This window comes from Poecilia latipinna, unplaced genomic scaffold, assembly GCF_001443285.1.
Source record: "Poecilia latipinna isolate Pla-1442-1.1 unplaced genomic scaffold, P_latipinna-1.0 Scaffold2184, whole genome shotgun sequence".
NCBI classification, from domain to species: Eukaryota; Metazoa; Chordata; class Actinopteri; order Cyprinodontiformes; family Poeciliidae; genus Poecilia; species Poecilia latipinna.
In genome coordinates this window covers 51,129-72,324 of record NW_015114800.1, presented here as the reverse complement: position 1 = coordinate 72,324, position 21,196 = coordinate 51,129, and the positions used below count along the sequence as shown (strand labels likewise).

The window sequence follows — 21,196 nt, the reverse complement described above, 5'->3', positions numbered from 1 at the left end:
ATATATATATATATATATATATATATATATAAAATGACTGGTGTCAAAAGTGATGATAAAAGTTGCATTAATATGCTATCCCTAACCAGCTTCTGGTCTTCCTATTAAATTAAATTGCCATGACATGTTACATCAAATCATTGTGGTTTTATCTGTCTGGCTTAATTCTAAATTAATACTTTTGCTCCTTTTTAAAGTATACAGCACCACAAAAATAGTATAATTGGGCTATTTGTGATTCTAAAAACACATGCAGGGGAAAATATTTGTTGCTTGAGATAGGGATCACATTAGCTTGAAAAAAACATTCATAAGATTTAAACAATTTCAAATTGTATTTTACTGAGATTTTATGCAACAGACAAACACACATGACAGTGATTTGAAAGGACAGGGGTTTATGCTTTTCAGAGTTCCTTGTAAAGGAAAATCCAAGCAATTCCATGCCTATGTGGACTAAGCTGAGTTACTTTGCAAAGAAAAAGGGGGGTGATCTCTAAATGTGTAAAAACAGGTAGGGTGATACTCTAAGCTGCAAAGTGTTAGTATTTGCATGTATTTATTGCCTTAAAAAAGGATGAATACACGTTCATACATGGTCCCCCAGCATTTAATGTAACTCCCGGCTGAGTGGGCCGGGATGAAATACACCTAAGCTCCTCTTTACAATTTATGTCATCATTGCTGCTCATCACTAATAGTTTTGCTATTGTGTGTGTGTTATCCTGAGGAAGTGCACACCCTGACATTGAAAACGGTATCCTCCCAATCGAGTGGGAGGATAGTGTTTTAATAATCTATAACCTATAATCCTCTCGGGTAGCTTGTACGCAGTCACATCTGCCAAAGAACACACCCAAAGATTGGAGCAGCAGTGGGTCATAAAGGTAAGAGAGGGTTATATCTGACTTAACGTGAGTTGGAAACATTCTAACTCTCTTTCCTTGGTTCACAGATCAAAGCTATGATCTCGCGTGGAAGGATTTCTCTGTATTCTTGGCACTGACCATTCCACAGCTTGCGGTCATAAAAGAATGGACTCACTCCCGCCTGTGTGTGGAGACATATAAAACAGCCAAGTTCACATAGGAATCACCTCCTCTATCAACTCCACACTTTGGTCTGTAAGTTTTCTGGTCAGCAAAGGTATTCCACTCTGCAGTAAGTTGCTGCCTGAGCTGAATATTAAGTAAAGCTTCAAATTTACATGGTCATGGTCTTTGATTTGATATACATTAGTACATGATTATACATAAATTAAAACTTTTGAAGCATTCAAAGACTTATCTCCAGGATTGTCATGTATTTTAAAGAAATCTAATTCTATTAGGCTAAAATGTCTCCAAAGGCAAAATATCATGTCCTGGTTTAAAGAAATTCAAGAACATTTAAGAAATAGTTTATCACTCCAGGTAAGGTTACAAAGCTATGACGACAAAGCCGTGAGAACCTTTATCCATAAGCTGAGAAAATGTGAATCAGCGGTGGAGTTTCTCAGAGATGAGCTAAAATTACTTCAAGAGTTCATCCATGACTCATCTAGGAGGACACAAAAGAACATCTACAATGCCTCAGTACAGTGATGTCTGACTGATTCAAACAAACAAACAAACAAAAAAACGTACAAAATGAAGGTATTGTTATAACCTAGACAAAGTGTGGACATAATGGGTTAAGAGGCTTTGGTGTGACATGTTTAAAAATTATCCAATATGCTTGGAGTAAAAATAAATCTGCAAAGAAAGGGTTTTAGAATGGAAAAATCTGATTGCCAGCTAATTTAGTGGCATATGTTGTACTGGTAGGGATATGTTACTTTGCTTGTACTTCTGACTGGACCTTTGTTTCTATTCACTAAAACTGAAGGTGCAAGGGTCTGTCCAGAAATAATAACCACTGCTGTTTTCTAGTTATTCATTTCATGACTCTCACTGTCCCTCCATTCGTATTCCTCTGCTTTTTCTTATGTTTTATCATGCTGTTTTATCACACGCAAAACACACAGCAATAAAAACTTGATTTGAAAGTTTGTTGGCATTTAATCAACTCAATATTAACAAATTATTCAATGTTTATTATTGTAAAACAGCTCTGTGAAATTCTCCTTGTATGACTTTGGCTTTATTGTAAAGTTAAACAAATTTCAAAGGTTTGTCCAGGTCAAGAAAGCAAACCTTTAATAAAGTTTCCAGACTCATTAAAATGCAAGCTGATTACTTGGGAGTTATTTATAATAGCCTATTATTTTCTAAAACGAAAAGAACTATTTTGTTCCCATGTGTTTTTCCTCATATTTAGTTAAGTAAAAATATCAGCAAATACCTGGCTGGCAGCGGTACAGATGCCGAGGGGCCCCTCCCCTTCAGCGGCAACATAACTGGGAGGCTGCCGTCAGTCTTTCCCGGGGCGAGCCGCCGCACAACCTAATAATCCATCCATCTAAAACACACACCGAGCCTCACAGAGGACCGGGAGTTCAAGAGCGCTTGAACAAACACTGAGGGGAGTGGAAATATCTTGGGGACGTGCTCGGTGCACTCTTCTTTCACATGCGAACTTGTGCAAGTGCAACATCCATACTGGTGCTTTATTTTCTTGTGCGTCGGCCAACTTAAAAAGGAAGAGAAGCGCTTCTGCGGGCTTTTGTTGCGCACGGGAAGTTGAGCGCGCTTTCAGGTGAGATGAAAACCGCATCAGCATGCGATATTACGTACCGACCAATATCTTAAACTGCGTTGTGCCGTTTTGAAAATATTCTTTTCCTGAAGATATGCCTATGCATTTGTTAAGCAAACGTTGCTTATCTGTGTTAAGCAAACGTTGCTTATCTGTGGTAGAGTTTAATGAGCCGCTGTATGCACGTATTACGTGGCCGTTTTGTTGGTGTTTAACATTTTTTTTATTGATTAGCTAACTTAGATCATTTATTTTAAACGTCGTTTTAGACTATAGGGAAATGTCTAGTAATCAGTTGCCAACACTATATCATGTTGTTATCCACTAGGTGCAGCTGTCTACTAAAGGTTTTTAGAAACAAAACTCTTAAACCTTTAAAGAATAATAATAATTAAAAAAAAACCTTTTGCTTTTTTTTTTTTTTTTAATATTAGATCTGAAAAGCAAATCATTTTTTCAGATTTGTTTTTCTCCAAAACTGGAAAAAAAAATTACCTATGTCAATCGTGGCTCATCACCCAGGGTGGGATGACCTGAGGGCGTGCCATAAGTTGTGCTGCAAACAAGTGCCTGATTCTTATTTTGAGGTTCAGTGGGGGTTGTAAGAGAGTATTAATTTACATCTCTGGTTGTTGTGGAGATGCGGATTAATAACACTATGTTGAAAGGCTGCCTCTCTTTTTTGAGAAATCTGGATTGAATTTGATAATTTGTTGTTCATTACCTAAGTCCTTAGAATGGTCAAACCTCAGAATAATGAGGTAAAAAACCTCAGAAATTCTTTATATCTATCTGTCCATCCCAGGCAGCTAGCTACAATTCTTTTTATAAAGCATAAGCTCTCAAACAATTTCATATTTGTTTTTTTTATTCCTTAATAGCTTTTATTTGAAATTTCAGTGGTGTGCCAGTATTACTGCAAGTTGAATTGCTTAAGATCACATGTCACCTGCATATCCATTCTAAATTTTAATTTAAGCTGTCTTTAAATCCTCAAATTATTCAGTGACTATTGTGTTATATAGAGGTATACGTAGTGGCACACTGAACTAACACCACCCACCTTTAGTTGAGTACATTAACATATAACAACAAACATGGGCTACTCACCAAATAGAGATGTCTATATTTTATGGGTTCAGTGAGTCACTCCACTCACTGTCCATCTGATTTTGATCCAATTCCTTAGAAGGAGCTTTTTATTGAAGGGAGTGTTTTGAGTACAGTGATAAAAAGCTGATGAAGGAAGGCAGCAAAAGCAAGAACTTACCGCTGTGTGAGTGCTGATTTTGCTGGCTGTGTTTCAGAGTTTTTGGTCAGCATGACAGAGATTGAGAAGAATTTCTACTTCAGGCCAAACGAATAGAACTGCTACTTTTACAGCGCTTCTTTGTATCCTACACTCTATTTACATATTGAGATGTTGCCAGTTGCAAGCTACTGTTACCGTCAGAAGCGAGTCCGATTTAAGACGATCGCAGAGATTTTAACATGTCTGAAGTTACTGCAGTATAAATTAAGGGAAATGTGTGTAAGGAAAACGCAACCCACAGTTTTCCTTTGGTTTTTATGACATGTCTGGACTGATCCAAAATCTCTATTCAGATGTGATTTTAATGTTAATGTACTGTTTCTGTTATGCTGAGGCCTTTGTTTGGACAGCGATGAAAACAGCTGAAATACAATAGTTTTCTCAAGCCAACAGGTTTTTTAATGTGTTATTCAAACATGTTATTGTCACAGTGGGAGCCTGCCTGGCTTTATATGATTATGGATTCCAGAAATCCTCAGTACCAATAAACAAAGCAACTAAAGGTACCTAATGTTAGTATGAGTCTACAGTAACGGTTAGGTGCCAATGACTTGCAGGCAGACGACTTGGCTGAGTTTGGCCTCTTCGAAACTCTTTGGTGTCTCTGCATTCTCCATTTGTAAATTCATTTTCTAAAGGTTTGTGTGAACATCACCCGTGCTGCTTCGCTTGAGAAATACAAACAGACAACAGTGGTACTCTTGAGAGGAGACGGTGCATTGCATGCGTGGGTGTTTCCCTGTACCTCTAGGCAATCAGGGGACAAGTGAAGGCACTCCTATATGTCAGTCAACTGTTGTGTCCAAATGCTCCCATCAGCCTGCCTTTAGGATGGTATTAACTAATGCTCACAAAAGTGTCAAAACACACAGACACCTCTGCACATTTAGACTTGATCCCTCAGGTCATAGCCTATTCAGGATGTGGAGAATTACTTGATTTGTTGTCAACCTCCAACAAGCCTATTATCATGTTTATCTGTTTTGTCAGCTTAGTTACATTGTTCCATCTCTGTTTTTATTAACTCTTTGACTTTTTTCCAGTCAGGAGGGTTTTTCTTTCCCCCCCCTGAAGAGTTGACTCACAGATCAAGTATCACTTTGAATCTCCCCCCCCTAATCTCCCTCCTCCAAATAAAAATACATGAACCCGTTTTTGAATCAGTAGACATGCGCTGGTTCTGCCCAGTTACAATTTATGTTGTCTGGAGAACTAATTCACAACATTAAGCATAAAGGGACTCTCTAATAAAAGGGACACATACATCACTGTCGATTTGGGGTGTTTGGTTACCATAGTATGCAGTTTCCTGTGGCATTATATGACAGCTGTTTTGAGATAGCACATTTAGAGATGGACAAAACATGGACAGACAGAGCCTAAGGGCTAGAATTTGATCCATATCGATTCCCTTCAGTAAAGAGTTCTTGTGGCATTGGATTAGTATTCACAAAATTTCAAGAATAATTATATAATTATCATGTGTGGTTAATTATTCTATGTAATTTAATAAATGTGTTTGTATGCCACTAATCTTGGATTACTATTCAAAATACACTCATATACTTATTTATTGTGGAGAAAGTGCAGTCCTGAGTCAACAATGCATAGACTTTTATAAGAGAGGCAATCATGTGTAAATTAACCCAACAAAAAAATGGGAAAACAAACTTCTGAAGGAGACGCTGCCTTTTCTTAAAATAAATTAAATAATTCCTTTAGTCATCCTGGGAGAAATTTCTGATTTCCTTACCTCAAATGTTTTGCTCATGCATTTGCAGACTACGTAAGTTTAATCTAACTGTGTTTTCAGCTCCAAAGCCTGACTTTGTCATCATCTGGATGATTTAGGAGTTTAATCTTTATATGCAAGTGGATATTGTGGCAATATTCAGTATTGAATCATTGGGTCCAAACATAATTTCCCAAGAGAAACACATGCTCAGCAAGGCGATATTTTATTGTAGTTAAAACATCAAAAAAAGTTTGAGTAGACTAGACAGCGTAGAAAGTACCAGAGGTGGGACCAGGTCATTATTTTGAACATCTCAAGCAAAGATAGTCAAGGCAGAGTCAAGTTCCAAGTTTGAAACTTGGAATTTATTTCAAGTCTTTTTTTTAAAACAATCTTGTAACTATGATGGAAGTTCAGAAACAGAAAGAATCAAAGTAACACTCCAGGTATGGTTTTGATGAAGGGATAACATTATAACATAACATAAGGCTCCAAAATGTCAATTTTACACGATAACGCCCTTTTAAACTGTAATTTTTCAGAATAAACCCTCAGTAAAAATGCAAGAACAGATCTCCATGTTCAGACTGAGTACACTGGCTGCAGTAAACAGTATATTTATTCTCCATATGATTTACCAACACAGATCTCATCAAATACAATATCCATCCACTGACATAACTAGATATGTATTAATGTTATGATTGAGATGCGGGGCGAGTTGAGGTGAAGAAACATCTTTCTGAAACATCCACTTGCAATCTTGAGCAAACAAGCTGCATGTTATTCTTGGATGCACTTGTAGAACTTGGATTTAAAATAGTGTGACAAAAATAGCACACACGTTAATACCAAACAGTACCATTAAATATAGCCTGGAGAATACTTACTAATGACACAAAATTAGCTAAAGTCAGCTAGCTCATCATAGCAAAAGAAAAGTAATGCCTTCCAAATTCACTTAGTCATTAGTGTAAAAATCCAAGTCAAGTCACCAGTCTGAACATTTTTTCAAGTCAAGTCCAATATTAATGACTCAAGTCTGACTCGACTCCAGGTCATGTGACTCGAGTCCACACTTCTGGAAAGTACTAGCAAGTTGTGATACAAAAGTTGCCAAGAACATGTTATTGTAATATAAGTCAATGTGAGCTTTTCTGTTGAGAATCTTTTAAATACTTTTAAATACTGAGCACATTTTTAATATTTACTTCTTCTCTGCAGATAGTTAATTCTCAGGCTACACTTTAACGTGACAATTTTCACACAGATTATGTGTGTTGTTAACACTTATTTGACAGAGCTGATGTAAGCTCTGTACCCTCAGGATAAATGTTATGAACAAGTTATGGAAACAAACCCCAGAGTGCTATTTTCAGTCATTTCTAGTCCTTCAGTTTGTTATTGGAAGTTAAATTAATGACTACATCTCTGATATAAACTGTTTATTTAAAGCATGATGAAATAAGGAGTAAGAGCTTATCTGAATGAATTATGGCTTTTACAGCAATCTGTAATTAGAGTGATAGTCCAGAGATCAATTTTTGGAGCACTGCATGTTACCGTCGAATAGTTTCTGGAACTTGCAGGTTACTTTTACAGAATTTAAAAGTTACTTTCCAGAAATTAGCAGGTGATTTCCTAGAACTTGCTCTAGGTGAAAAAAATTGCTAAATTTATGAACAAACTCCTGAGAAAGTACCCAATGTGGTCTGACTAGTAGTAATTTCCATAAAAAGCCCAGGAAAATCCATGTAATTAATGGAGAGTAACCTCAACAGTCAGGAATGTAAAAAATAGTTACTTATCCAAATTATTGTGTGTTCCTATTGTGGTCATTTGGCTTTGTAAATTAATATATTTTTTTCTTTCCTCTTTTATCTGGGTAGTGGCATCTGGTCTGACAATTCAGTCACGTTGTAAAACCACAAAACAATAGAAATGAAAATAATGGAAGGAGGAGAGAGATGCACCTTTTCAAGCTGGAAATACAAACTGTTTTGAGTTGGAGTAGGGTTACACTGTACACTGTGTGCTGGCGACAAAGTGCTGTTGTTATGCCCTTGAAAATAGGGGAGACAAAATAACATGCAGCAGTATAATGCAAAGATGAGAGAGTGTGAAAGCCCCCTTGTGGAGGATGAAGTCATTACAAATCGATCCCAAAATAGGGACTGCAGTTTCCATGGAAAACTGACTGCAGTTTCCATGGAAAATTACAAATATTACTACAGCAAGAAAAATGACACCTTTCAAAAATGTTTGTACTGTATTTACATTATTAGTTTCCCGTTAAGTAATATGAATTAACATTTACAGTAGACATTTTTACTGCCAATTGTAAAGCTGAAGAGCTTGGCTGGACACTAAAGAGGACATTCTTCCCTCAGACATGTTTGACTCTCCCTTGTTGTCATTTTTATGTTGAGGCCATAGAGGCTGTCATTGGCAGCTGCTGAATGTAACTAATGAAGTAACTTATGATCTAACTAAGTTACTTTTAAATAGTCAGTAAAGTTATTAAGTTACTTTTTCAAGGAGAAATTGGTAAGTACGTTTTTTTTTGTTAAAAGTAACTAAAAGTTGGTAAATTACAAAAAAGTAACCAGTTTACTGGATAAAAGTTCCAGGAAAGTAGTGTGTACTTTCCAGAAAGTCTAACATCCAGAAAGTAACCTCCTGTAACGTATGGATACGTATCATGCAATGTTATCTAGTTTTTATTCTTAATTCCTTTTGTACATATCTGGAAAGCCTGTTGTTTTAAGGTATCTTTAATGTACCCAGCGGGTAACTGGTATTATAGCCAGCAGAAAAAGCATTCAACAACAATAAATACAGTAAATACACTAAAGAAAAGCATCACAGTATAGACATTAAAACATAACTGCTGACAGACACACACAGATATGGTGTGTGTAGCATGGTGGTATAGTACATTTTCCCACTGAGACATGAACTCACACACACTCACAGGGGAGTTACATGCTTGCTTAAATGCGGGGGTTAAAAAAGATGACTGACTATTGCCAAAAAAAATAATTTATGTCTTGAGAGTTAGAAACAATTACCTATGTTGTTCTGCCAGGTCACTGCCTGTGGTCAGAGAATGAAGACAAATAGCCCTGCTAATGCACTCTGTCCTGTGGAGATGGAGGGCCTTGATAATAGCGTATTAAACAGGGCACCTGGGTGTTGCTAAATGCCTCATTAGGGTGAGGGATTGGGGGGTGTCTTTGTGTGAAAATGCCTGTGGCCAAACCATCTGCTGCGTTCTTGTGTGGCAATTTCTGCCACGGATATTATGTCTTTGACTAAGCTAATTTTAGATGTCAAAGTTTCCTAATTTTCTTCATAAAGCGTCTGATTTATTAGATTCTGCCTGTGTTAAATAATCGAAGCTGTGCAAGTTGCGCTTTATGGTCCGCGCCTTGTTTGATGTGAACTCAACTGAAAAACATTTATATTTCATGTAGTATCTCTAAAAGAGACAAACGTCTTGTGTAAGATCAGAAGCCAGCAGTGCTTGGCTGGCAGGATCAAATCTGTCACCATCTCTATCAAGATTGTTTCCCATCACCCCCTGCACAGACTGCCAGCCAAGCTGGCAGGGACTGAAGTAGTCAGGAAACAGCAGTGTTAGCGTAACCTGCATGGTACAAGCCATCTGGTTTTCTTTCTATTTCTCATGTCTCCCTTACTGTTCTCATACTTCTTCATCTTTGTTACTAGATTTTTGTTTGCTTTTGGTGTTCTGTGTTCTTTCATGATTCTTTTCACAAAAGATGAACTGTTTTTAACAGATCCCGACGTCACGATTTGTTCTGTTTGGGAATTCTTGCAGAAGTTGGCTGCACACGTCTGTACTCAAGCTCTCAAAACAGATCCATTACTCAAATGCTTCTCACTTGGATAAAATCATGTCACTGTCATCCTGGAAATACTGTAGAGGGGATAAGCATTACCATCCGCATCATCACCATTGTTCACAAAGTGCAAATGCCGCATGGATTGAACCCTTCTCCATCTTTCTCCCTCTCTTTGCTCATCCATCACAGGGAGCTCTGTATCTGTATTTCTAACCCTAGAGGTGTGAAGTTGTCTCAATTTGTCATCTTAAGTAAACTGCAGTGTGTTTATCAGGGCCTAATAGTCTTGGTTTTAAAGCAACGGAAAACTTGGATCAATGCCACTTTGCCCTTGTGAGCTTAGAGTAAATTAAACAGTAAAAACACACAGAAAAAAAAAATCCACTCTACGATTAAACTTTAAAGACCAGATGACAAAACAGAAGGGCGAAAGTAAAAGAACCCAAAATAAGATCTAGTTTCCCAGCTTAAGTTTTCTTCCTCTTGATCATGGACTGTTTTCATTATATAGCTCATCATAAATTATTCAAAAGGTGCTGCATACAAAAAAAAAAAAAAAAAAAAACGACAACATTGTCCTTGAAAGCAACTTTTATTGTCTTTTATTGGTTCCCTGTGCAGTCCGTCCATCTGGAAGAAGCATGTTGCCTTTCAGATGTGTAGGTTACATTTGCATCCAATCTATTAATTTAGCTTGACATTGTTTACAACCTTGTTTGACAGGTTGATGTGTGCAATCTGCGGTGGGTGTGGACGGAAAGTAATGAGGGCTGCTAAAAGGTCAAAGGAGGATTTCTTGTGATCTACTGATTAATTTCTTCATCAGTTGTCTGCTTAATTGGAAGCCGTATGGCCGTAGGAGGTGAGTTCTAGTAAAACTTGTGATACTGAGATGGGACTCTTATGATGGGGTGAAGGTTTATCATGGCTCTGATATATCTAACAGTAAAAAAAATAGATTAGGTGATTAGGTCATTTTATAGTTCTACACTGAAGTCCAGGCAGTGTTAAAATACTTATTTTTAGTCTTTTTTCTAACCCACCAAATTGGTTCATAACTTGTTACCTAAAGTTTGATTCTAGTTTTCAGCAAAATAAAAAAGTCAGTGTCCCTTGAATTTCTTACTACTGGTTTCTCAGAGTGGAAAGTGAAATATGTATGTTTCTCCCTCAAGTCTCTTTAATTGGCTACAAAGTCCTCAACAAGTCTTTTGCTTGGTGTAAATGAAGTTGCTACTGGGTCGTCAGGCAGTAATGAATCTGTATGCCATGGACAGAACAAGTAAATAAATTAATAAGATATCTGTGTGAACAGGAAATGGAGAGAGAAGCTGAAACAGGAATGGTCTGTGGCGAGATAGCAGAGTGTTGCTGTTTGGTTGGTGTGACCTTTGTTTTGAGCAAACGCAGTAAAAGAACACAAAAGGAAAGCTATTGACATACAACAGCTGATGTAGGATGAGCAAAGGAAGGGGAGATGCTTGATGGGCTCCATGGTGAAACAGCTGAATGGTGACAACAGATACACATCTTTTGTGAAGTTAGATGACACTGCACGTTGCTCCACCCTGTTGACTCTTTCCACTGGTCTCTCCCTTCAGATCTGAGAAGAGTGAAAACAGAACAAGGCTGCTGCACGCATCATGGCAACAGAAGACTCTTTAAGTAAGAGGAAGAATAAAGCTTGGACTCTGTTTTGCTTGCCTGTCTGTAATTATGGCAGGGAAGGACGAAGGACTTTTGTTTCGTTCCATCCACTGGTTCTGTTTGTGGGGCTGATTTTGTTGGCCAGCCTTCCTTTTGGAGCGAGCATCAAACAGAGTGTCCCCAGAGTCAAACTCAGCAACAGAGGTAGGACGTTAAATATTGTTCATGTGTCTGTTGATTTTACTGTCATTGCATATTTTTTAATCTCTTACCTAAACATGTGTTTCATCCAGGTAAAAACAATGTAAAATTAAACTAAGTTAATCATCTCTGAATTGGCTTGTAATATAATAGTCTTTCCAACTTTTCATAAATGTTTTTTTAACTCTATGAACAATGGTAAAAAAGAAAAACAATAACCATATAGAGAGCATTGTTGCAAAGTATCACATTTAAGACTGACAACCTGTCATGAATCCACTTTTGCCTCTTAAATGTGTGCTCACTTTTGTTGTAAATAATTTGGGGCTCAAGGTGTTACAGTTTAGATTTGTGTTGTGTTGTAGTTCAACCAGTTCTTTACTAATAAGTTATCACTTTTATAAATATTGGGTTATGTTTGCGACACGTTCATGTAGCTATAAAAAGGACTTAAAGGGCTAGAAGGAAGACAGTCTCGCATTCTATAAACTGACATTTGAAATCTTACCGTGAAAGCCTAGTAATGGTCGATTTGTGGTGAAAAGGCATAGCAAATGTCTATCCCTGCTTGAGTTATTGTGAAGATGCTCATGACGAATGGATTGAGGTAATTGACAAGGGGCGCTCTCACATCTGAGGATGTTAAAATATACATATTCTTGGAAAAAATTCTACTTATATTTCGCCTGGAGCCTCAGTCATGGGGATACACTTCCAAGCACTCCAGAGTTCAAGATGTTAAACCTGAATGGCCTCGTCCAGTGAAACATGTAACAGTTGATTATAGTTACAATGCCAAAAAAATGTTTCATTTTGAAACTAAATACTATTGCTACAGTTAAAAATGTTTCATTTTGAAACAAAATACTATTGCTACAGTTAAAAATGTTTCATTTTGAAACAAAATATTATTGTTACAGTTAAAAATGTTTCACTTTGAAACAAAATACTATTGCTACAGTTTTTCAATCTATATTTTAGTTATCTGCTACAGTTTATGTCGATATTTCTGTTGATTAAGAAACAGCCATTCAATCTGCTCTCTAATATAATCTCTCGCACATTATTTGTCAACTCTGTTCATGCATTTAACCTTAAATTAGGTCAGTTTACTTTATGCCACTCAGGGAAAGCAAAAAAGGGATTGCACTCTTAAAACCCACTCTAAACTCCAGTGCAATCTTTACTTCAAAGTCCTCATCTGTCATTCAATGTGCGAGCTACAAAAAAAAAAACCTACACAAATGAACTTCAGTCTTGCTCCATAAAACTGAATCCCCACTGTGACCTAAAAGTAAACTCACCCTGACTTCAACCTCTGATGGCCCTCTTTAAGTTAAGGCTTCCAAGCCCCAAATGTGGCTGGGAAGAGACATACACGTGTGTTTTTTAGGAGTCCAACATAAATACATTCAAGTAGCTGCAGGAATAATGACTGCAATGGACAGTGTTTATTTAGTAATAGAGGCAAGCATTTAAATCTGCTCTTTGTCTTATTTTATGTTTCATTTAGAGGTAGTTAATAAATTATTACATTTTAATTGAGATACTTTTATATTTTATCTTTTCTTTTTCTCCTTAGCTTTGTGAATATGACTGACTTCAGAGTTTATTCATGCGTCTGACTATTAAGAGGCTTCTTGTAGCATGAGGAAAATTTGCAGAGAAATGCCCATGTTTGGCTTTCTTGGCCAGCATAACCGAGGCTTTAATAAATCCATCAATAGCAAATCCTTGCCTCAGCACTCATAGCATGCGCACGCCGTCATCATCTCATCAGTTTGTTCTGGTAAAATGCAACACCGACCAGCAGTGATCACTCATCGTACATCACGTCACATCATCCCCCACCCGCCCTGTGAAAACACAGCCTCAATGAGTGAAGGGTGAAACGATCAAAGTGAAATCATCCCTGTTTGAGTGAGCATCTTCAAAACAAGAACCTTCAACTGTTTGAACTCTACCCGGAAAGTCCCATACTGATAGACAGGTTTCAGCCAGCGTCATAGTTAAGCTGCCCTGGCTCTCTGCTAATGCAGAGGGAAATCATCTAAACACAATGTCAGTGGCTCTAACTGTTTTATCTGCTGCATTGTTAAAATGGGATTTCCCCAAACTTTTAACTACCAACCCCCCCCAACAAACTAATATCTAATTTTTATCATAAATATTTGTTTTTATTGGCATAATAAAATGGCCTTTGTAAGTCAGGTTTTGTCATCCACTGGGGTGGACAAGGTTTCCGTCTCTGTATTGACAATCCATAAAGTAGTGAATGCAAGAAATGCCACAAATTAGCTCATGAACCAGTTCTTATCAGTCTGCTGGAAGATGAAGGCCTGAGCCGTGAGCCATTTGTAACAGAATGTTGGATGGCATTCGCTGCTTTGTTCAACTTAATGAGCAGAACATAGCTTTTATTTATAGCTTAACTATAATCAGAAGTTAATCATCTGATTATTGCCAAAAGCGAGCCAAACATATGGCGACATCTTCATTGCAATCATTGTTGTCATTGTGTTAATTACTGTTAGATATGAGTTTAAAAGAATCAGTTGAAATAAATGGAAAAATCACAGTAATAGTAACCTGCATAATTCTCCATATCAGTCTTTGACCTTTGGCCATTCAACTTATTAAGCATATCTGTATCACAGCTTCACTAAATGCCAGTTGGGGAGCCCAACAAAAGTTTTTCAGGTTGCTGAAGACTAGGTGTGGAGTACAACACTGATGAGCAACTGCCACACACACACTGTTTCAATAGACTTATGGTGGTGTGTGTTTACAGAACAGATTACTGCTAACCAGAGGCTAGAGGGTTTAATCTCTCTTTGAGGTTTAGACTACATGGGGCATGAGGTGTGTAGGAGAGAGAGATATGACTATGTGGGGGGTTTTGTCCCGGTGAGGCCTGTGTGTACGAGGAAGGCATAAGGCAGCTTGGTGTGGAGGGTTCCCAGAAGTTCAAATATTGAAGGTTGCTAACCTCTCCAATCCTTCACACCAAGAGTGTAATCACAATGTCAATCTTTTCAGAGTGACTCCCACAGGACGCCCCTGCTCTGAAGTGTTTACTCAAGGCATGTTGCTATACTGGCGCACTGAAAAGAGCTTGGTGATGGAAAAGATTTCCTCAGATCAGGAAGATCAAAGACTCAGTGCCGAGACCAACATGGAGCTGTGCTCACCTCCCAGAGATCCCTCTATAAAATGAGCTACAGACAATGGGAACCCAAGACGAACTGTGAAAGCAAACTGCAGTTGAAGGGAGATAGTTAAATAAATCGTCACTGTTGAACACTAAACCATGCTAAATATTTGCTGTTTTAAGTTTGTTAGTATTTCCAAAATTATTTCTATTTTCCGAATGCCAGAATATTAAGGTTCATGTTTAGATGCATGTTAATAACATATCTGTTTTAGAGATCTTTTATTACTTTCCATGTAATAAGACTATTAGGTCTTCAAAACAAACTGACAAGCCAGGATGATGGCTCTGACAACTTTTGAAAGGTTAATTCATAACATTTAGTTTAAACTTGGGTGAAAAATGTGGAAAAAATACCAACCTCAGAAGGAAATGCGAAGGACCGTTTGATGATGCTGGCGAAAGCATTATCCACCGTAAAACAAGTTATTTATTGAAGTATTTTGAGAAGAGAGCACTTTCCAACATAGATGGCATCATGAAGAAATAATATCATGTGTTAATATGAATGAAGCCTTGCATGATGTAACGCCTGAGCAACATATGTTCGCCGTTCCCTTATCAACTCTGCAGCCACAGCTCACGTTTATGATGCCCAGTCATCTGAAAATGACGCTTTCTGGACAATTAAAGCAAAGTTCAGTAAAATACACAATCGCCTGAAATATTTGCTTTTAAAAACTCAGATTTGAACTGTTAGGTGCTTTGTCCTGAAAGGCAGTGGTAGAGACATGTGCACTTATCACCAGTGTCAATATGTCAGCTCTTCATCACCGAGTGTAGCTGGAGTGTTGAGCCAAGGTGGATTAAGTAAATCCAAGATGAATTCAACACACTGTGTTTTTCTCCTAATCAGGCAACCTTGTACTGGTCTGCAAACAATAATGTTCCTCCACTGAAATGTGCACTGTAATTTTATCCAAGATGGTGCATTTTTTGTTACTTGTAAGCTACGTGTTTGCAAAGAATTTTAATCTCCCTGTTCGTCTCTTTCTTGTCTCGGATCAGAATTGCTTCAGGCTGGAAGTATCTATCTGTTTGCGGGCCCTGCCGATGGCCTGCACTCCCACTCTCTGCTGCTGGATGAGGAGAGAGGCAGTCTTTTGCTCGGAGCTAGGGATCACATCTACCTACTTGACCCGGACAATTTGGGCAAAACCCCAAGGAAGGTAACAGCTATATGGAGGAGAAATATACAATGCGTAGAAGGCGACAGAATGACTGAAATCTGAACTACACATAAACAGATGCTCATTTCCTGCATCCAAGACATTGCTTAGGAAGACCTCAAACTATTTACAGGCTCTTCAAACACTCTTTGATGGAGCAGTAATTGTAGAAAATAAATTAAAGCATGATTCCTCCATGCGTATTATCTGAACTATTCAGTTTAGATCTATGCTTGTAGACACTTAAAACTCCCTGACCTCAGGTATTTGCTGTGAGTAGGAAAATGGAACATTCAGTCATTTAGTTTCATCCCATGACACTTGAACCTCTCCTACCATTAAGTGGGCTGACGTAAGGCACTTTTTTTTCCCATTCTAATTTGGCTGAAAGGCACTCAGGCATGTTTTGTTTTAGAGAAGCGCTCACCTTTCAGTCAGCAGCAGTCTGCATCTGTCTGTCTGCTGAGGTCAGGGTCGCCATGTTCGAGGGCACATGCGTGCACGCTCTCCGACAAATGCGCACATAAACATACGCACACTCGCCATTTTGCGTCTACACAAACACATGCGTTCAGATGGGTGCCATATGTTAGAGATTGTGGATGTGAGCGTGTGTTTATGCAGCTGAGGTTGATCCATCAGTGAACGGACTGTTTATTTGATCTTTATCAAGTTGTTCTAACTGATAGTCATGCTTTCAAAGTGTTGCCTTTCTGGTCGCCTCTTGGGCCATCGGAGGTGATACCGACGAAGATATGAACCAAAAGTTTCAATCTTTGAGACTTGTGCGATCAGCCCAGACTGTCAATGTGATTCCTACCTGCACACGTAGTGTCTCTGAGAGGAGATGCAGCTGATATAGGATGAACAGAAAAAGAGCATAAATATTCCAGGCGTTCCTGCCTTATTGTTGATCTTTGGTGTGCTGGAAAAGTTTTACTATATATTTTTTATGCTTGTGTAGAAGCAGTGACAAAACCAGGTGCGAAAATACTCTGTATATGCTTTAATCCCTCAGTTAAGCCTTCACACATCCACCGATTGTATTGTAACACTGTAGTTTCTGTATGAATTCCTTTTCTATGAGCAGTGCTGACGATAGCTCTCCTTGACAGGGCTACAGGAGGTATCAAACTAAGCAGATAAGCCAGTTATAACACATGTATGAACAAGGTGGACTATTGGAGAAGGGCTCTCTGTCCTACCAGAGCTTAAAACGTTGATATAGGTCAGACGTTTTTTAGTTTGAATTTTGAACCACTGTTAGTACGAATAGTGAAAGACTTAGCAAGAACACAACTTTTTAAAGGTAATTCAGAAAATGGTGAAATCTTTGAGTAGATTCTGCCTTTGACCTTTGCTTGTTCTCTCTACTGTCTTTCATGTTGGCTTTAGGTCTGTAAGCAAAAAAAGAAACATATGTCTGGCTTTAACCTGTCTGGTCTCAGAGTTCAGTCTGCTCTTGTTTTAAGCCTTAAAAAGCCTCTAAAAGGGCTTCAAAAGGCTCTTGGTTGCACTAAAGCTGACATTAGGTTAAGAGGTCAAGACTTTTCTCAGTTCTGCATTTTAACAAGCCCTATAAAATCCTATATTTTGTCTGTTAAGTAGCCAATATAGATATACTAAAAAAAGGGAGAATCTGCATTCTCCCTGTAAAATATGTCAACTGTGTTTGTAGACTATATAAGATTATTGATGTCATTGCAGATTCATTATGATGTGCTTACTTTACGTGGCTAAGATATGCAGATTACAATGCGAATGACAACATGGAATCATTATGGGGCTTAAGCTTCATATTTTGACAACACCGTTGAGCCGGAAAAAAAAAAAAAACACTCACATACTTATCTGTCATTAGATCCACTGGCCTGCTCTGAGAGACAGAGTTGAAACATGCAAAGATGCTGGGAAAAGTACAAACGTGAGTATTTTCATAAAAAAAACGTAACAATCTTTCGATAGTATCTTCATTCATTAGTCTGTCCACAAGCTGTATTGTAAATTTTCCAGGCTTTTCATTATATTTCTTGTCCTACTGCACCTCATCTTTCCTCTGTTTTTTTCTGTCCCTGCTTGTTCCAGTTGGAATGTGCTAACTTTGTAAGAGTCCTCCACAATTACAACCGGACACATGTCTACGCCTGTGGGACAGGAGCCTTCCACCCCACCTGTGCTTTCATTGAAATTTCTGGGCAGAGAGAGGTGAAGTATAAATGAGTGAATATCAAATGAAAATTCCTTGGCTGTATTTCATGGGTAGTGTTAACTAGTCTTGGAATATCACTCTCCTTTAAACCACAGGATGGTGTTTTCCAACTGTTGCCTAATACAGCAGATTCTGGCAGGTTGAAGTGTCCTTTCGATCCGTTGCAGCCGTTCGCCTCGGTCCTTTCAGGTAAATAACATCCGTTTTGCAAACTTATACAATGAGTCATGTTTATTTACGCAGAGCCATATACTTTCATACAAAAATTTGCATTCCTATGTTTATTTTCTATACTGTCCTCCTGCGAAGCTTCTGTGTTAGAAATAGACAAGTTGACTTTTCTCAGGGTACAAGAAAGTCATTTTGCTGACAGTCATAAACAACAAGTGTTTGGCAGCCTTTCTGCCATTTGTTGCATATGCTAACAGAAACCTTTTCTGCTTTGCATATTTGGGTTTACATAAGTTAGACACCAGACAAAAGAAAGCAGCTTTTAATGAATACTCAAGTTTTTGTCATGTTACAGTCTAAAACTTAATTTATTTTTTGTGACACATATAAGTGCACAATTGGGAAATGGAAGGAAAGCGCTACATACTTTTAAAAATATAAATCAGAACATTTTGACATTCTGATGTCCTGAGTCCACAAAGCTGCAAGCCTTTTGGGGTATGCCTATTCCAGTTTTTGCACGTCCTGAGACTAACATATGTTTGCCCACTTTTATTTACAAAATAAGTCAATGTGATTGAATAAAGTGTCCGCCTAGACATTCTTCATTTGGTTTGGGTCTGGATTTTGTCTAGCACATTGTAAGACATGAGTATTCTTATTTCTAAGCCACTGCATCGCAGCGCTGACCATGTGTTTACCGTTGATGTGCTGGTAGAATATAAGCCTTTGCAACAGTCTCCCGTCACACTTTTGGTCTCTAGCATAAAATATAACAAAATACATTGAAATTGGTGGTTGTAACGACGCAACGTTATAATCAAATATCTCTCCAGATCAGTACCTGTATGTGGGCACATCATCAGACTTTCTGGGAAAAGACACTACGTTCACACGCTCCTTAGGTCCTCCGCCTGACCAGCACTACATACGCACAGACATCTCTGAAGACTACTGGATCAACGGTATGTACACCCTTGCACATCTCCACATTAACATGCTGAGTGCACTCAAAACTTGTTTGCTTTTTTGTAATACTTTCAGCCTCACCGCAGACACAAAGAGCCGCCTGTACCCTCAGGATGATTATTGGCATTCCACAGAAAAGGAAACAGTCTACTTATTCATTTCACTGGAACTTTTATATGACTGCCACAACTGAACGGGGGCCACACCTACAGGGGAATTTACAGTGTGCCACAAAGTTCAGAGTCTGAGTCAAATGCACACACACATAAAAGCATGCACAGTCACTGAGCAGGGAGACCTCTCTGCATGTGCGTCTTCGGTTTTAAGTGTTTTACAACCACTGACAGACTGTCGTGTATCAACAGTTGTCTCCAGAATCTAAATCTTTGCACATGGTCTCAACATTTCACAACCACATGGTCTGGGATGTTTGGACTAATTTTGTCTGTCTCGGCCTCGGTGTCTCTTGGTGTGTGTAAACAGCTTGTGCCGGTGGTGGGGCAGACAGACAGCACCCCATCTCGTTGAGCGTCTCTCTTCCTGTGAGCCTGTGCAACATCTTCCCAGAGCTAAAATGACCTCCTGTCGAGCGTGTTAGAAGCAGTTTATTAAGCTGTTCTTGTTGGGGGAATCACCCTCTGGTGTTTGGCTTGGCTTAAAGACGTTGAGCTAATGTTGATGTACTGTCACTGAAGCGGTCAAACTTTTTATCCTGTCCCTCCTCTGAATCTGGATGGAGATGGAAACATGCTGTTTCCATTTATTGCACCTAGCACAGTGTTCATTACTTTTCTTCAAGTTGATCAGTGTTTACTTTATGATATGGGTAAAACATGAAATACAGAAATCATTAGTTAAATACGAAAACATACTTTAGATAGAAACAACAAAAGAACAACACAAACTCTGTTTTCTTTAGCCCTCTATTTCCCTTCAGTCATTGTGATAATCACACCACTTAGTTTTTTTGCACCACATTTACATTTATCGTGTCTGCAATTGAGGGCCTCTCTCTTCAGCCAAAAGTATTATTAGGACACAATGAACAGAGTAAATAAATTTGGATTTATGATAAACCACCATATATTGCAATACTGGTATTGTATGCTTTGAAATTACTTTCCAATATTCTTTATAGCCTTTGTCCATAGGATGTATACACAGCAACAATATTGGCAAAACTTTTCATCGCCAAATCTGCACAGGTGAATTGTATCACATACACTCACTTGGTAGAAATTTTAACCCTCCTGCTGTCTTAGAGCGACACTCAGGAGGAGCTAGCATAATTGGCCAATTGGATCGACTCTAATTGCCCTCAGTTCCCACACCTAATGCATATTTATGGAAGCTGAGATGCTAGAGCTCATAGAGAGTGGTCAGGATCTTATGTGATGGTGAAGAAAGAAAAGAGCCAGGAAACTGTGGATATGTTATTGAAATTCAGTTTCACCTACTTCACCTTCTCAGACATTGCTAAACAGGCATGTATTTAAATGAGACTGACTGAAATGTTCTTAAAAAAAAATCCAAATATTCTTTCTGTTATTTTATTTGTTTATGCACCAAAACACTAGGTGTTTTGATGGCTGATATAGAGCTCCACAAGGCTTATGCTATGTCAAGTGAAACAGGAATTAGCTGTTACCATGAGGTGCACTGTAGTTTAAAAGCCACATGACATTAGGTTTAATGGAGAAACCATTACAAGTCTCTTATGTTCTCTCTTCCTTCTTTCCTTTCCTCTGTGTCTGCAGAGGCCAGGTTTATTTCTGCTCATCCCATCGCTGACACTTACAATCCTGATGATGACAAGATATACTTTTTCTTCCGTGAGGTGTCGTGGGAGGGCAACGACAAGAGCATTCTCTCCCGAGTGGCTCGTGTGTGCAAGGTGAGATATTACTTGAGGAAAGTGTAGACAGTGGGAGTTTCTCAGAAGAAGCAGCACAGTGCCATGCAAAAGTGTCTATATATATATATATATATATATATATATATATATATATATATATATATATATATAT

At 38.3% G+C, this 21,196-nt stretch overlaps 1 protein-coding gene across 2 annotated transcripts in view; it reads left to right on the top strand.

Annotated features, from left to right (window-relative positions):
• The first annotated feature begins 2,401 nt into the window (after window positions 1-2,401).
• The window catches only part of sema3d (sema domain, immunoglobulin domain (Ig), short basic domain, secreted, (semaphorin) 3D), a 36,974-nt gene continuing 18,179 nt past the window's right edge, over window positions 2,402-21,196 (top strand). Inside the window, exons 1-8 of one of the 2 annotated variants that reach the window (XM_015017764.1) lie at window positions 2,402-2,676; window positions 11,194-11,443; window positions 15,660-15,820; window positions 17,682-17,744; window positions 17,906-18,025; window positions 18,125-18,218; window positions 19,037-19,165; window positions 20,927-21,063. In XM_015017764.1, the coding sequence (XP_014873250.1) occupies window positions 11,236-11,443; window positions 15,660-15,820; window positions 17,682-17,744; window positions 17,906-18,025; window positions 18,125-18,218; window positions 19,037-19,165; window positions 20,927-21,063 (912 nt within the window). In that variant the 5' untranslated portion in view covers window positions 2,402-2,676; window positions 11,194-11,235. The remainder of the gene's footprint in view (window positions 2,677-11,193; window positions 11,444-15,659; window positions 15,821-17,681; window positions 17,745-17,905; window positions 18,026-18,124; window positions 18,219-19,036; window positions 19,166-20,926; window positions 21,064-21,196) is intronic. The other variant, XM_015017763.1, reaches the window with a different exon arrangement.